The sequence below is a fragment of the Poecilia mexicana genome, unplaced genomic scaffold, assembly GCF_051168715.1.
Source record: "Poecilia mexicana isolate PSO_F unplaced genomic scaffold, ASM5116871v1 scaffold_7, whole genome shotgun sequence".
In the NCBI taxonomy this organism is placed as follows: Eukaryota; Metazoa; Chordata; class Actinopteri; order Cyprinodontiformes; family Poeciliidae; genus Poecilia; species Poecilia mexicana.
The window spans coordinates 28,289,118-28,304,097 of NW_028263376.1; the positions used below are offsets into that span (position 1 = coordinate 28,289,118).

The 14,980-nt window shown below is 40.5% G+C and overlaps 2 protein-coding genes across 2 annotated transcripts in view; one reads left to right on the forward strand and one right to left on the reverse strand.

Moving 5' to 3' along the window:
- The first annotated feature begins 2,978 nt into the window (after positions 1 to 2,978).
- On the forward strand, positions 2,979 to 3,448 carry LOC148158458 (pro-glucagon-like). Its single transcript, XM_088007541.1, has 2 exons — positions 2,979 to 3,094; positions 3,292 to 3,448. Exons 1-2 carry the CDS (start codon positions 2,979 to 2,981, stop codon positions 3,446 to 3,448), a joined length of 273 nt encoding a protein of 90 aa, XP_087863667.1.
- Positions 3,449 to 8,441: 4,993 nt separating this feature from the next.
- The window catches only part of scn8aa (sodium channel, voltage gated, type VIII, alpha subunit a), a 49,036-nt gene continuing 42,497 nt past the window's right edge, over positions 8,442 to 14,980 (reverse strand). The window contains exons 25-26 of the mRNA XM_014982228.2: positions 14,669 to 14,939; positions 8,442 to 13,790 (exon numbers count right to left, since the gene is read on the reverse strand). Of these exons, the coding sequence (XP_014837714.1) occupies positions 12,631 to 13,790; positions 14,669 to 14,939 (1,431 nt within the window). The 3' untranslated portion in view covers positions 8,442 to 12,630. The remainder of the gene's footprint in view (positions 13,791 to 14,668; positions 14,940 to 14,980) is intronic.

Consider the following 14,980-nt stretch of genomic DNA (forward strand, 5'->3'; position numbering starts at 1 on the left):
AAACCTATGTTTTATTATTTTTCTTTGGTGAATTTGTTTTTTCTGTCTTTTTTTAAACTGCCTAAAAGGTCAATTTAATAACAACATCACATTAAATTAACTCAAAATACCCTTATTTTTGAAAAAATATGTGTCCGAGAATTTTTTGTCAACTCTGTTACCATATGGTTTTGTCCCTGTAAATCTAGGAAATTGCCTTCTACGGCTATATAAACTGCATAAAATTAAGTCATTTACTTTTACTGATAAGACCTGAAACACACAGAGGTCTATGTGCCATTCTCTGGGAAATATTTTAGTTTAAAAATCACAATCACCAGGTGTTATCGTTTTCAACGTCAATCTTGTTACCAAAGAATCATGAGAAAAATACAACAGATTTTTGATCAGAGACAAGTTTTTTTAATGGTTTTTAAACCATTATCTCAGTGGTGTCATGTTTTTTCACAATTTCTACTCACAAGTGGAGTTTTTAATAAAAATGTTTGAAATTGTCAATTCTGTTACTGTCAACTCTGTTACCAAATAGGGTAACAGAGTTGACAATAACAGAGTTTTCAGTTCTAAATTATTATGGTCCTGTCAATTCTGTTACTAACACCAACTCTGTTAGGTAACAGAGTTGACATGTTTATGACATACTTTCACAAAAAAAAAAAGGAAAACTGTTGTCTAGAGCACCATATACATTGTTGGTTGACTTCTGCTGTGATTTAGTATTACTGACCAATTTTATTTCTAAAAGAATGATGGTTTTCAATGAGTTTTAATGAAAAACGTTTGACCCTATGCGAACAACTCTGTGAAAAGTTGAGTATCTTTTGATTGTTTAAAATGTATTTTTAAGTAAAACATCTCCATTTAAAGTATTTGGGTAGTAGGACACTTGGTGTAATGGAATAAAAATATTTTAGTCTGCTAGAATTTATTGTTTTTTTCACTCACTGTCTATATTGTCCGTAACAGAGTTGACATAACATACCGCAAAATATACGTTTTTTCTGAGAAAAAATTATAAAATATGTAGCTAATGTTTGGCAATTACAGATTTTTTTAAAGTTTAATACCTTTTCAATAGACTACCTAAGAAAATTTTTAAGAAATGAAAAGTTTTTTTTTGTCATTTCTTGAAGTGCCAAATGTATCTCCAATTATAGAATCACCCATATGTATTCTTGCATTTTCTTTTTTTGTTTGATCAGTTCTGGGCTCTCTCCCGCCTCACCCCTCTCATTTTGTCGCACAGCATGTTTATTTCACTTTCTTAGCTGCCACCTGCATCTTAACGTACATATAATAACCCAATACACCCATACAGTACACCCTACTTACCTGTAGTCTCCCTCGCAAAGACGTAGAGGCACGTCAAGCACGAGCATCGTTAATAGTCCTCACGTGACCGACCCCGCCCTTCCGATCAAAACAGAAGAAGACAATCTTTAAGTAGTTGAAAGGTTGGATGTTTAGTCTGAGTGCTTTGAATTTAAATTATGCCATCTGGGGTTTGGTAAAATAGTTAAATCTGAAATGTTCAGTTTTAGGTCAAAACTTAACCTAAAACTGACATATGTGTTAGAGAGACTTGATTGGGTCACTGACACACTCTAATCTAAACCACATTATCATTGCTCAGGCTGTGAGTTTAGGCTCCAGTCTGCCACTAACTTGTCTCGTTGTGGTGGTTTGAAGTTTACACGTAGACATAATTTTCCACCACACAAAACCTTTTGTGTATTAGGCAGCTTTGGCCCCATCTTGCTCCCCGAAACATTTTGTCCTCTGCTTTGTGGCTTGCTTTTAATTTACAATGACTGTCTTCTTGATCCTCTTCCCCAAAGGACAAGTTTGACAGTCCCAGTTGTCTTGTCAGAACCGATTTCCACCGGAAGCAATAGAATTGCATTTCCTCCCGAGTTACCATGGCTCTCTTGGCTTGTCATCTGATTAATGCTCAGCTTGACCAGCCTGTCACTGGAGGAGGACAGTCAAGTCTCTCCTTTTTCAGATGGAGGTCTAAAAACCGCTCTCTAATATGTTTAAATCTTTGGGTATTGTTCTATAAATTGCTTTAACATTTATTTTCAACCTTATCCTTGACCAGTCTGGTGTGCTCCTTGGTCTTTATGATGCTGTTTGTTAAGCAATGTTCTCCAAGAAACATCTGACGCCTTCACAGCTTAATGCTTTCTAAGATTAAATTTCACACAGGCAATACTATTTATCTGATATCTGGAAGGAGGTAGAGTCGCTGGATTCTATGTATTGGTGCCAGATTAAAGAGGAGTTAATTACAAATTAACTTTTAAGATCTTTTTCTTTTCTTTATCTTCTTTTTTGGGGGGGTAAAACATTCTGAAAACAATGTAACATTTTCCTCCAGCTATGCTTCATGTTGTTTTGGCTTGCATCATAAAACCACAATAAAACTTTGAATACAAAACCATAACTACTTGATCCAAAGTTTCTTCTCCGTAACAAAAGGTGTCTCTCTTAAACTTTGAACATGGTCAGTCTCCTAGCTTTCCAACATTAAAGAAGTGAGTAATACAGTTTAGGAGTCATGCTCTTGGCGCCAAACACCATAACAACGTCTCCTCACACCTGCTGCAGTCTGAGTAAGAGTGAGGGGGCTCCAACCTGTGACTTCTGAAGAGATTAGACACCACTGTAGTTCAGATCAGCTGTGATCCAAACCTCTGTAATGAGAGGGAGAGGACCTTTGTGTCACCTGATGGCACCTGATGTCTGTATAAAAACATGGAGCTGGAGCGGTTCGTTGCATCGTGACGGCGCAACTTCAGAGCGTTGTAAAAGGAGCTGCAGGATTGATCTGTGGCTTCACTAACAATCCTCTGCATGTGCACACGACAATCCGGAGCAACACTTCACTGGAGAAAAAGGTGCATGTCCCACAGGTAAGTCTGAATATTCCAAGATGAGTTTAAAGGATTGAATTATTGGATTCTCATTTTGTCTTTATGCTCACGTTTTTGCTAGGTGCTCTGAGGATGAAGATAGTGATCTTATGCATTTTACTACTTTTGTTCTGTTCAAGCACTAAGGAGATGGTTCTGAATAAAACAAAACCATACAGGTATTTTTTTACAGTTGTTAAACTTTATACACTCTTGAGCAAAAAAAAGTGGCCAAAATCGAGACATTAGTCTTTTTTGCTCTGTTTCCTTTTTTGAAAAGCACCTAAGTGTGAATATTGATGTATTTTACTTGCTGTAAATAGATGAAAGAATACATTTCATGTTACCATTTTCTCACATGTGCTGTACTTCTCAGTTGGTATTCACATCAGAGAAGAATTGGACCAGACATCATCCGGAACTTTAAAAGGCATTCAGATGGGACGTTCACCAGCGACTTCATCAACAACCTGGACAGAATGAAGGCTAAAGATTTTGTGGAGTGGCTGTCCAGCCTCAAACAAGAGAGGTGAGCTTAAAGGTCACCTATGTGAAAAATTGTACTGGGAGGGCATGCAACAAGGATTTGTAATAATTTAAATGGGAGGTACTATGTAATTTCCAGGTATGTAGTCCAATTTTATAGCACAATCACATAACAATGTTACTTTCAGTTTTAAAAATGCTGTCTATATCAAACGTAACATAAATTTGACTTCGACATTGGCCTCTGTTCCTTTAAGAAGCTCCTACTCCTCTTAAGAGTTTGAACTGAAAAGTGGCTCATGCTCAACAGCCTCTCAGCTCCACCAGGCGCCGCTAGTCTGGTGGAGCTGAGAGGGGAAGTGCAGCTCCAAGGAGGAAATAGGCGCCTCTTTGTGGGATCAAGTGTTTAAGTAATCCCGAATGGCTGCCACCAGGCATTCAAGGATTTCTCAAACATGCATGAAATAATTAAAGCAACACGTTTCTGTTGAGGGAATCATTTTATAACATTAAATAATCTCAAATAAGTCACATTTACATAATGCCTCCTGACCACTTTTGAATTGTATTGTAGGTGTAATGAAGGTTTACAGTGATTTACCCATGCATGCATGTTTTGCAGATGTCGTGAGGTTTTGCTCCAAAGTCCAGCAGAAGGATGAGACGATGGCGTTTTGTTTCAGCTAGCAGCACAACAGAAGACTCCTCCTCTAAAGCAGATTAACAATATTAGTGTTTATATATTAGTGATTATTTTATATTTAATGAGGTGTTGTCAAATCAAATAAACATTTTTACATCATGTAATTTTTTAGCTGAAAACATATTAAGATGATCTGAACTTATGTCAAAGATTTCTCAAAGCTGATCTATGGGCTACGTTATTGTATGTGGCATGATTGGTGAGTGGTTGATGTTGGACCCAAATGCAGAAAGTTGGATGGAGCAAAGTGAATTTGAAAATTTAACGATATAAGAACATAAGAACAAAAACAAAAAAAAATCCATGGGAGTACAGGGAGGAGAGGTGAAGAGAACATGGGGTAGACCGGGGAAGTAACAGAACCTGACAGAATAAAACCATGAGGAACCAGCAAGGAGTGACTGAGAATGAAGTGCCTAAGTTCTGGAAGCAACACTTCAGGTATGTTTCTGATGAGGGACTAGACACATGAAATAAACATAAATAAGGAACTGATGTAAAAATAGGAACAATGCGGAACTAATAGAGGGTTAGTGAACACGAATAATGACAAAACCAAAAGCAAACTCAAACAAGATCCTGACAGTATCATTTGAGAACAAACTTCACTTGCCTAATCCTTGTAAGGATGAAATATTTAAATGAAAATGCAAACTGCTCAGATAGAGACGCTGCAGTATTTAGCAGCAATCCTCTAATTTCGTATAGGACTAGCTCTTTTAGCCTCATCACCCCCAAACTTAGTGACCATGGTTTCAAAATAATTTATACACATTTTAAACTGGTGCCTGTTGGGAGGGAGACGGGTACAGATATATGTAACTTTATTGCATTATACTGGAATTAGAACTGGACTAAACTGATTTGAAGGACTTTAATTAAATTAGGAACAAACTGTGTTTTGCATGATTAAAACATTTGATTTATTTATCCAATGAATGAAATGTGTCTTTAATTGGAACCATAGTTTAAAAATAAAGTCATTTACTTACATAATTTAGATTGATGTCCTTCAGAATTAAACAGACTGAGATTTCCTACAGGTTGTACTCATTGATTTCTAATGAGGAAAAAACAGATTCAAAGTCGATGTGTAATACGTAATATTGACCACATGTGGGCGCTGTTGTTTCGAAAATTGCGCAACTCATCCCGGTTCGTTTGGGAAAACGTTTAGCAGGAGAAGCAGTGCATTTTTGCAAAGAAAAATAGTTAGATTTTCCTTTTGCAGCGCAGACAGCACACAGCCTGCGCTTTGTCCACACAAATTTGCATTGTTGCACAATAATCTTATGTAATAAACGATGCCAACATTGAGTGAAGAGGGGGATGGTGGATTTTAGGTTGGTGGAAGAAAAACAGTGGGCTGCATTTCATGGCGAATGTGTAGGTTTTCACGCAGCCTGGATCTAAATATTAGGAATGTATGCGGGGTGTGCCTGGCTCCTCACTGAGGGAGGATTTTTGTTCAAAGCAGGCAGGGATTGTGGCTTCTGGAGACCACTCTTCTGTCTGACTCCTGGGGGTGAAAAAAAAACGAGGAGAAGGAAAGAGGAATAGAGCTAATATGAGCTAAGCATACACACACACACACACACACACACACACACACACACACACACACACACACGCACACACACACACACACACACACACACACACACACGCACACAATCACCTGATCTCAGTCATGGACTGATATGGGATTAGATTGCAGGAAAAACCCCTTCATTCACTATTCAGATTCTCTGTGTGTGTGAGAATACATTAAACAGTAGGACTGCAGAAAAACAGGACGGAGGAACAGAAGCGCTATAACGACATAAAAATTACCCAAAGGTATCAATGGTTCCCATGGGAGTAGAGTCTGCATTGTGCCTTGCAGGTACCCCATCTTGTTTTAATGAATTGTATTGAGATTTTGTGTGTCAGGAGAAGGCAAAGCTGTGCTTAATTGTGAAAAAAGAAGAAAAATGTAGCTGGTTGCAAGTTTAGTCCTAAACAGAAACCCTAAACATGCTGTCTTCTAAAAGGATTGTCTCATATTTAGCTCCATCTGTCTCTGCATTAGATCATTCTCCCCACAGCATAATGCTGCCACCACCATGCTTATCTACAGGGATGGTATGTTCGGGATGTTTTGAAATAAAATATACAATAAAACTTGAATATAAAGAGGAAGTTTACAGTTAAAATAATTCATACTTCTGGCAGATTTAGATTAATTTTTGTTGTTTTTCTTCAAGCAAGAAATTAGTTGCCGTTAAGAAATTAGAGAAGCATCACTGAAAAGATAAGAAAAAGAAAATTAGAAAAAAATAAGTATGTAATTTGAAATATCTAAAAAAATTAAATAAAAATTACAAATAAATAGTAGATTTATTTGTAAAATATAAAAGTTGTATAAATATAAAAGTTGTTATATAAAAGTACAAGAAACTAATAGATTTTAAATAATTGTCTATTTCGATACACCGAGCGTCATGTGAAGCTTTTTCAGAGCACTGCATGACCTTCAATTGAGCTATATAAAGAAAGAAAGAAAGAAAGAAAGAAAGAAAGAAAGAAAGAAAGAAAGAAAGAAAGAAAGAAAGAAAGAAAGAAAGAAAGAAAGAAAGAAAGAAAGAAAGAAAGAAAGAAAGAAAGAAAACTGCGCCGGTTGTTTTTGTAGGTGACACTTTAAAACGTTATATTTAGCCGCTTCCAGGTTTGCCCACAGAGAAACCACATGTTCTGTGTCAGCTTCAGAGGGAAGGATGAGGTGTGAGAGGAGGAAAAGCGGAGGAGTGTGTAGGTGTGGCTCTGCACGAATTAGGTCGAGTCCCGTCCACCTCCCACCCTCTTCGCACTCCGAGCGCACTTCTTCTTCTTTTTCTTCTTCTTCATCATTATGATGTTTTCCTCATAAAGCGATCTCCCATCCATGTGGCCCATGCACCCTGGCAGCTCCCCACCACAGCCGAGCACAGGATGTCCGTCTTGCTGCTCCACCTCCAGCACCAGGGACAGCTCCTCCACACTCGGCGTCACCTGCACCGTCGGCGATTTTTTTTTCTTTTTTAACGCCCATGCTTTTTTTTTTCTCAAATAAAGGATGTTATGCCTTTATTTAGGGGGTGGGGTGAATTATGACCAGTGGCACACACTAGCTGAAGCCCAGTGGTAAACTGGGAGTGTGCTGCTGACTCAGCCTCGACTGCTGCATTAATTTATCTGCACTGCAGTGCTCAGCCACCTCCCATCTCCCTCCTCCCAGTCTGAACTCTCCCTGCCTCTCTTTTTCTCTCTACCTGACTGCAATCTCACACGGCCGTCCTGTGTTCAACATGACAGCAACAAAGCTTCGGCAAAACGGGGTCGATAAATCATGAGGGAAAGGAGCGGGTCTTTCCTTCTTTCGCCAACATGTTTAGATAACACATGGAGACGGTGGGAGTTTTAAAATAGCAGATCGCTTGGGAGGGAGGGAGAGGATGCTGCGAGCTGAAGAGTACACGTGACTTGTGGGAGAGCCGGAGCCTGGGCGATGATGTTGTTTTAAAGATGAAAATGGAAGTGAGTAAAAGGAAGTAAGACACAAACTGGTTTTCCGATACTTCCTAGGATTTATGGGATCGGATTCCATGTATCTGGGATTCGTACTTTAGGGTACAGAGTCCATCTCCTGGCAGAGATGCAAACTTATAAATACTAGAGCAAAAAAAAGAAAAAAAGCTCAGCTATGTTTTCATACTGCAACGCAACAAAAATAAGCTGAACTGCAATAGTTGACATTTCATCAGCTATCAGAGAATTAAAGTGTAATTTAACGTGATTTTATCTTACCAACAGAAAGCAGAGAGTAAAACAGAAGGAAATGGTTATAGATGCAAGTTTGGCATGCTTTGGTACTCACCCCCTTTACTCTGACACTAATTAATAAAATATGATTAAACTATTTATATTCAGAATATATCAGTGAAGAGTCCACCTGTGTGTAACTCAGTCTCCTTATGAATCCAGATGGGTTTGATGGAGATCATTAGTGAACAACCAGCCTCATGAAGATCAAGGGACACAGCTCTGAGCAAATATTTTAAAATATCATCCCAATTTCTCCATCTTTAGGAGCTTTGTTTTGAAAGATCTGTTCAATAATTCTGAAAAAGAGGAGCGCATGGCACAACTGTCGATCGGAAACGGAAAGCCAGGAGGCCCATGGAAACTCTCAAGATGTGTCCTTTGTGGTCGTTTACATTAACCAGGCGGTCTGGTCAAACAACAACAAAGCTAAACCTTTTGGAGTGCATGTGGTGAAGTTACAAACATTCAAGTCAACATCCAAAAAGCCACACAGGTTGTAACTGGAAGGCTGCTTTATTGGTAATAAAAAGTTTCGTGCTCAAATGAAGACAATCTTTCATATATTCTAAACCAAGAGTCCAAGTGGTTGTGCAACACACCATCGTATTGTACTGTATATCCTCTTTTGTCACGGTGTCAAATGATAACAGTTTGAAAAGCACTTTTTTTAAGTAATTTGTTTTTCGGCAAAAAGAAAAAGAAAAAAAAAAAGCTCATAATAAACCATGCTAAAAAAAAATAACTCCTATAATCAAATATTGATACAAAAATAAATTTCAGATGGAAACAGAAATACGGAAGAAATCAAACCAAAGTACAGAAGGCAAGCTGCTTTTTCACAAGCCAAGTGAGTGACACGTATAGCACTAAGAACAGGACAATTTTTTTATTTTTTTTATTTTTCTCGAGTTAGTTTGATTTTTATCTGTTAACATCACACACTCATAAATAGTACGATGGGAGCTGAATTTCTGGAAGATCCTCCACTTGTACACCTGACCTCACATCCCTGACTAATCAACCCCACCCCTCAAAAAAAAAAAAAAAGAAAAAAAAAAAGAAAAAGAAAAAGAAAGAAAGAGAGAAATCCCCACCCTCTTCAATTTGGACACGTTTCTCATTGTTAGTTTTTTTTTTTCTTCAGAGTGGCATTGACATCCAAATTTGCAGAAAAAGCAGAAAAAAGGCACATGCCATAGAGTGGAACACGAGAAACGAACTGTTCAACAAAAGCATAGTGATGATGATGATGAGAAAATGACCGCAGGTGTGTGGAGCTGCAATGGCACTCATGTGTGTGTGTGCGTGTGTGTGTGTGTGTGTGTTTAGGTGGCAGTATCATAGTATGTAAGAAGAAGTCAGTCACACTTGCTGACGTCATCCTGGAATGAGATCACCTGTAAACTTGGTGGGCAGTGAAGAGTTTCCTTGACGTGTGTCTGTAGAAATGGTGTGTGTGTGTGTGTGTGTTTGCGCTCTGAGTGTGATAGATACAACAGTTAAGTGAGAAATGTGCTGGTAACAATATCCTCTTAAAGTCATGATCGGGCTACATCCAGTAACATTGCACATGAGCTATTTTTTTCCCCCCCAACATTGAAAAGAGTGCTGGAAACAACCAGTTTGTAATTATTTTCTTTTTTTCTTTAGACATCCACGTGAACGTGTTGCACATAAATCAAATGTGACAGTGTTCTCCTGTTTCATGTATATACATATAGACACATATGTATACATGTATATATCTTTTTGAATTATATAATATCTATATTTCATTCAGTTTCCGTCAACAAAGTGAAAAGTGTCTCAAAAAATCCAAAAAGTAACAAATGTGACAAAGGGCATAGCTGGAAGCCATTCTATATTATTGTTATTATTCACCTTTTGATTATTAGTAGTAACATTTTTAAAATTCTGTATTTACAAAAAAAACAAAAGAACACAACAAAGCATGCCATTAAAATAAAACAATATAATACAATATTTATAGCTTCTCTCAAAAAGTTCATTCTTTTTCAGTGATTGTGCCATTTACATCATAGCCTGCACTGTACATATACATGTGTTTTTTTTCTTTTAGGTTTTTTTTTGTTGTTGTTTTTTTTAACTTTTTTCATATTTTCTTAAACGTGAATGTTTATAACTCTAAAATATTACATCCAAGATGAACATGGGTAAGTTTGGATGACCTTACTCGCTCCTCCTGTGGTTCTCATTGGGAATGTATTTGGTTTCAGTGTGCAGCCGCCAAACTGGTTCAGAGACCTCGTATTGTAAACAGACCTCATTTGCTGTTGTACGGGGAGTTGGAGGGGGGGGAATAGGTCGGTACAGGCAGTGTTGAGCACACCAAATGGCAACAGTGGTGTGACGCCGGATGCCAGGTTCGTGTCTGGTCATCCACTAAGAAATAGGACCATTTCCACTGCGTAGAAAATAAGTGGCAGGACGTCGACGGAGGCAGCTGGCGAAGCCTCCAGTTTATTTGTGAAAAACACCCACAAAGCTTATTTAGACAACATAGCTGCTTCGACGTGAGGTCTGTTCATAATTTCCCCGCTCCTCCACTACCTCTGTCTCTGGTTTTTTTTTAGGCAGGTGATAAGCGTTTTTGGAAGCCTGCAGGTTCGCGAAGAGATGGTGCAAGATCACACAGTGTTCAAAGAGGTCCCACAGAAGCACAATGATACACTGACAAACATGGGACTTTCAGCACTCCCAGCTCAGACCATACAGCACCTTCGCCGCCTGCTGCTCCCGCCTTCCATCTCTTGTTCTCATGGAAGTCGGTCGGAAACACTGAAGGGAGGGTCTCGGTCTACATATTGGTCCGCTGGTATTTGTCACCCATCCCTGAAGCCTCGCAGTTCCTCCTTAGTCCACACCTTCCACACATGGTAAGCACAACAAGACATGTCCCTGCAAAAAAAAAAGTTTTGCTACCTCTGCTGTATCAGATGTCACGTTCACCGATCATCGGCCTTTTATTTTTGGGAAAGATTGCATCGTGTGGACATCAGTGAAAGACTTAAAGGCTGTTTAATTTTAAAATATATATATATAAAGCTAACAACTCAAATTCTCCAAACAGCACGGCCTGAAACACGCATCCCAAGGACAATCTTACGCTGAACTCACATTGTAAATAAAACGATTATCTTCAGGGAAAGTTGCTCAGTAAAACTATTACCCACTGCCTTCACCTCAACACAGTTTTAAGTCCTTCCTCTTGCCTCGAAACAAGAACACAAAAAGGGGAAAAAAAAAAAAAAAAAAAAAGAAAGCAACCAAAACAAAAATTCAAATCTTGAACCTGATCCCTCTGCGACAGACGGGACGCCTACCGATTCGTGAGCACACTGGATTTTGGATTTCTTGGCGTGAAACATCCCCTGCTCTCGTGGTTGTAGCGTACACCAGAGTTCAGTGAGGAAAGAGACGGTTTAAATGGCAGTAGGTTCACCAAGAAATCCTCAGATTCGATCAGAACTGCTTGAATGTCCTTCCAAGTGCTGTGCAGCCTCAACATGAGGATATTCTGCCCCGCGCCGCAAACCTGCAAAGCTATCAACATCCAGAGACTCCGGCCGAGGCCGCGGCTCTGAGCGCCTGCGTTGATTATTCCCGTGTTCACTTCAGCAGAGGTTGAAACAAATCGGGTAAAAAACAATTTGTGAAATACAAACGTCGTCCTATAATATTTCCTATAACTGCGTGCTCCCTTTGCGGTTCTCCTAGCTTCCTCGGCGGACCGTCTCAAGCGTTTACTCGAGCCACTGCGGTGGTCTGACAATTAGTGTCTTGTGGACTATGATTACTCATGCATGACTCCTGATCAAAACATGCCTTCATGCAAGTCATTTCTATGCATTTAACAAGCACAAAAATTATTTTTATCAGGAACTCCATCCAAATGACACAGACTAACTAGTGAGTCGTACCCATCCCAGCATGAGAGCCCATGTTAGAAAACGTCTTTTTCAGCATCAGTATTACAAAGAGTGGATGAAAAGACTGGTGACATGGGATAAATGTTATCTTATTATTCTTTTTTTTTTTTTTGCTTCTCAAATAATGTGAAGATGCACATTTACTCAAATGAATGAAAAATAAAACTCTTTGTCTCCTCCCCGCCTCTAGTGCATCCGTCAAAAAGCTAAACTTCCTCCGGGTGATTATGCTTCTCTTCTTGATAAAGACGGTAAACTCAGGAGTTACAGACCCCCTCCTTCAGACTGCTGACACAGTTCTGTCGGGATCTGAGCGATCCAGTGCCACGGCGCCGGAGCTCTGCAGCAGGGTTAATCCACGCTCGGTGGTGGCAGGAGATCCGCGGCGCTCCAAACGCCGAGCGGTGGATGCTGTGGCAGTTGGTCCCCCGAAGAAATGCGTGAGTTCCTGTTTTTTTTTGTGTGTTTACTCCTCATTTCTATGAACTTGGTCGCTGTGCAGCAGAAGTTCCACAGTAAACTGATTGCGTTTGGTTCAGCCGTCTTTGACAACATAGGAAACCACATTGCCTCAGTTAGCATTTGAGTATGTAAACATTTTTTGTGGGTTTTTATTTTTTTCCTTCTTGTTTTTAATCTTACTTGCAAATGGTTTTTCTACATTTTGTTGGGTGTCTGGGCCCAAAAGTCTGTTCTCATTGTGGTTAAATTGAGATTCTGGAGTCACTGGATCCTAACATTTGGATTCCCACTCGTCTTTCTGGTTTTTGTCCTTCTCTTTCCTGGCCCAGTCCTCCTTGCTTTTGTCCTGCTTCTCTTTGTCAGGTTTGGTCACGCTGTCGTAGGACGGGAGAGAGGCCGTGGATGGCGTGCTCTCCTTCTTCTCCTGGTTGGTCCCGCCGTTCTCAAGCTTGTTACTGGACAAAATGTGCCGCTTGAAGATGATGCCGCGCCTGATGAGGTGGGCGCGGTAGGCGTTCTGGATGATTCTGGCAGACACGTCCTCCTGCTTACGGCGCAGCGTCGTGGTGATGGGCTCGTACGACACCTTGGACGGGTTGGCGGCCACGAAGCGCTCCTCCATCTGCGTCCGCAGCATGTCCAGCTCGCCGCTGTCGCCCAGCACACGCTTGGTGAAGGCAAACAGGATGTCGAGGCAGTGAATGCGATCGCCACTCACCATAGGCATGTCCATGGCGATCAGTTCTATAGTGTTGGGCTTCGGCACGCGAAGCGGGTGCTCCAAAGCGTCGGCAAAGTCAGGCAGCTTGGCGAAACTAATGAACTGGGAGGCGGTGGGATCAAATTTCTCCCAGATCTCGTAGAAGGTCTCAAAGTCGTCCTCACTGAGCGGATCGGCACTTTCCTCGGTGGCCACGCTGAAGTTCTCCAGAATGATGGCAATGTACATGTTAACCACGATCAGGAAGGAAATAATAATGTACATGACAAAAAAGAAAATCCCCACTGAGGGATTCCCACAGTCGCCCTTCACCGACGTGCCAGGGTTCTCCAGGTTGGGGTCGCAGTCCGGCGGGTAGTTCAGAATCGGCAGCAGCAAGCCGTCCCAGCCGGCCGACGTGGTGATCATGAACAGGATGATCATGCTGTTGCCGAAGGTTTCGAAGTTGTACAGGTCGTCGATACCCGCTCCGTGCTTCACGTAGCCGAAGTTGGACATGCCAAAGATGGAGAAGATGAACATGACCAGGAAGAGCAGCAGGCCAATGTTGAACAAGGCCGGCAAGGACATCATCAGGGCGAAGAGCAAAGTCCGGATGCCTTTGGCTCCCTTGATCAGACGCAGGATCCGGCCAATACGAGCCAACCTGATGACCCTGAACAAGGTCGGTGACACAAAGTACTTCTCAATGATGTCAGCCAGGAACATACCTGAGGCGAACAAGAAGAATAATTAGTAAAAGAAAGTCGCTAGAAAAATAGTGCCCAGCAAACGAGTCAATACCACTTAACATAACGCGACCACAAGTCTGTGACATTAGAAACTGCGGAAACGTGAACCTCTGGCTCTGTTTAAAGTATTTTGCTGCCTCCAGTATCTGAAATAAAGCACCCCACAGCATGCTGCTGCCACCATCACGTTTCACAAGTTTTCTGCTACACACAGCAATTTAAAAGTCGACCAAATGGTTAAATCTTGTTCACATCGGAGCAGAGCATTCCCTGTAATATGTGAACATAGGTCAAGCACTGCTTTGCTTTTTTTTTAGGACCTTGACAGCTTGCTATAAACAGAAACCCTGCTTGATACCAGGACATCCTGATGCAGCCATCAGTTTGGGAGCTTAAGCTAAAGCTTCTCCTGTGTTGTGCAGGAAAAGAAGCAGATCAGGACGTCCACCTCTGAATTGCCTAAGAATATGCTTTGGAGCAGTCTAGTCAAAGTCCTGACTTAAATTACGTTGAGATGCTGTGAAATGATCTTAAACAGAGCAGAAAAAGGTGTGAATTAAAACATTTAGTCAGTAAAATTCAATGGTACCAAAGTAAGACACTGTTGTTTCTTCAGGGTGACACAACCACTTATTAGGTTTAGGTTTCTATCTGTACCTGATATTAAACAGTTTATTAGTTATCTAAAATGTTTAGGTGCAACAAAAAAAAGCAAAAACATTATTTTTTATTTTATTTTTGTCGCTACTTTGTGTTGGTTACATAAAACAACTCAGTGTTTATCACTAAAAGTTCAAGAGGCGTGAACGCTTCTGAAAGACTGTAAACTTGCTCACTGCTCCACACTTTCCACTCACCGACGATGGAGAGGATGACAACCACCACGTCGAAGATATTCCATCCGTTGGTGAAGTAGTAGTGGCGCAGCGCAAAAAGCTTCAGCAAGAACTCTGTGGTGAAGACCACGATGAAGATGAAGTTGACCCAGTAGAGAACCATTTCCGTTTGCTCGGACTGATCGTCTGTTTCCACCATCATGGTGACCATGTTGAGGCAGATGAGTATCATGATGGAGATGTCAAAGACCTGCTGCGTCACAAAGTCAAACACGTATCCCTGGATCTTGTTCTGGAACAGCAGGGAGGAAAGACGGTGAGATTTCTGAGGAA

Excerpts from the sequence above, each read along its gene's own strand:
- LOC148158458 (XM_088007541.1), top strand. The coding sequence starts at position 2,979 with ATGCTCACGTTTTTGCTAGGTGCTCTGAGGATGAAGATAGTGATCTTA. Across the intron at positions 3,095-3,291 it reads AATAAAACAAAACCATACAG|TTGGTATTCACATCAGAGAA; the intron begins GTATTTTTTTAC and ends TGTACTTCTCAG.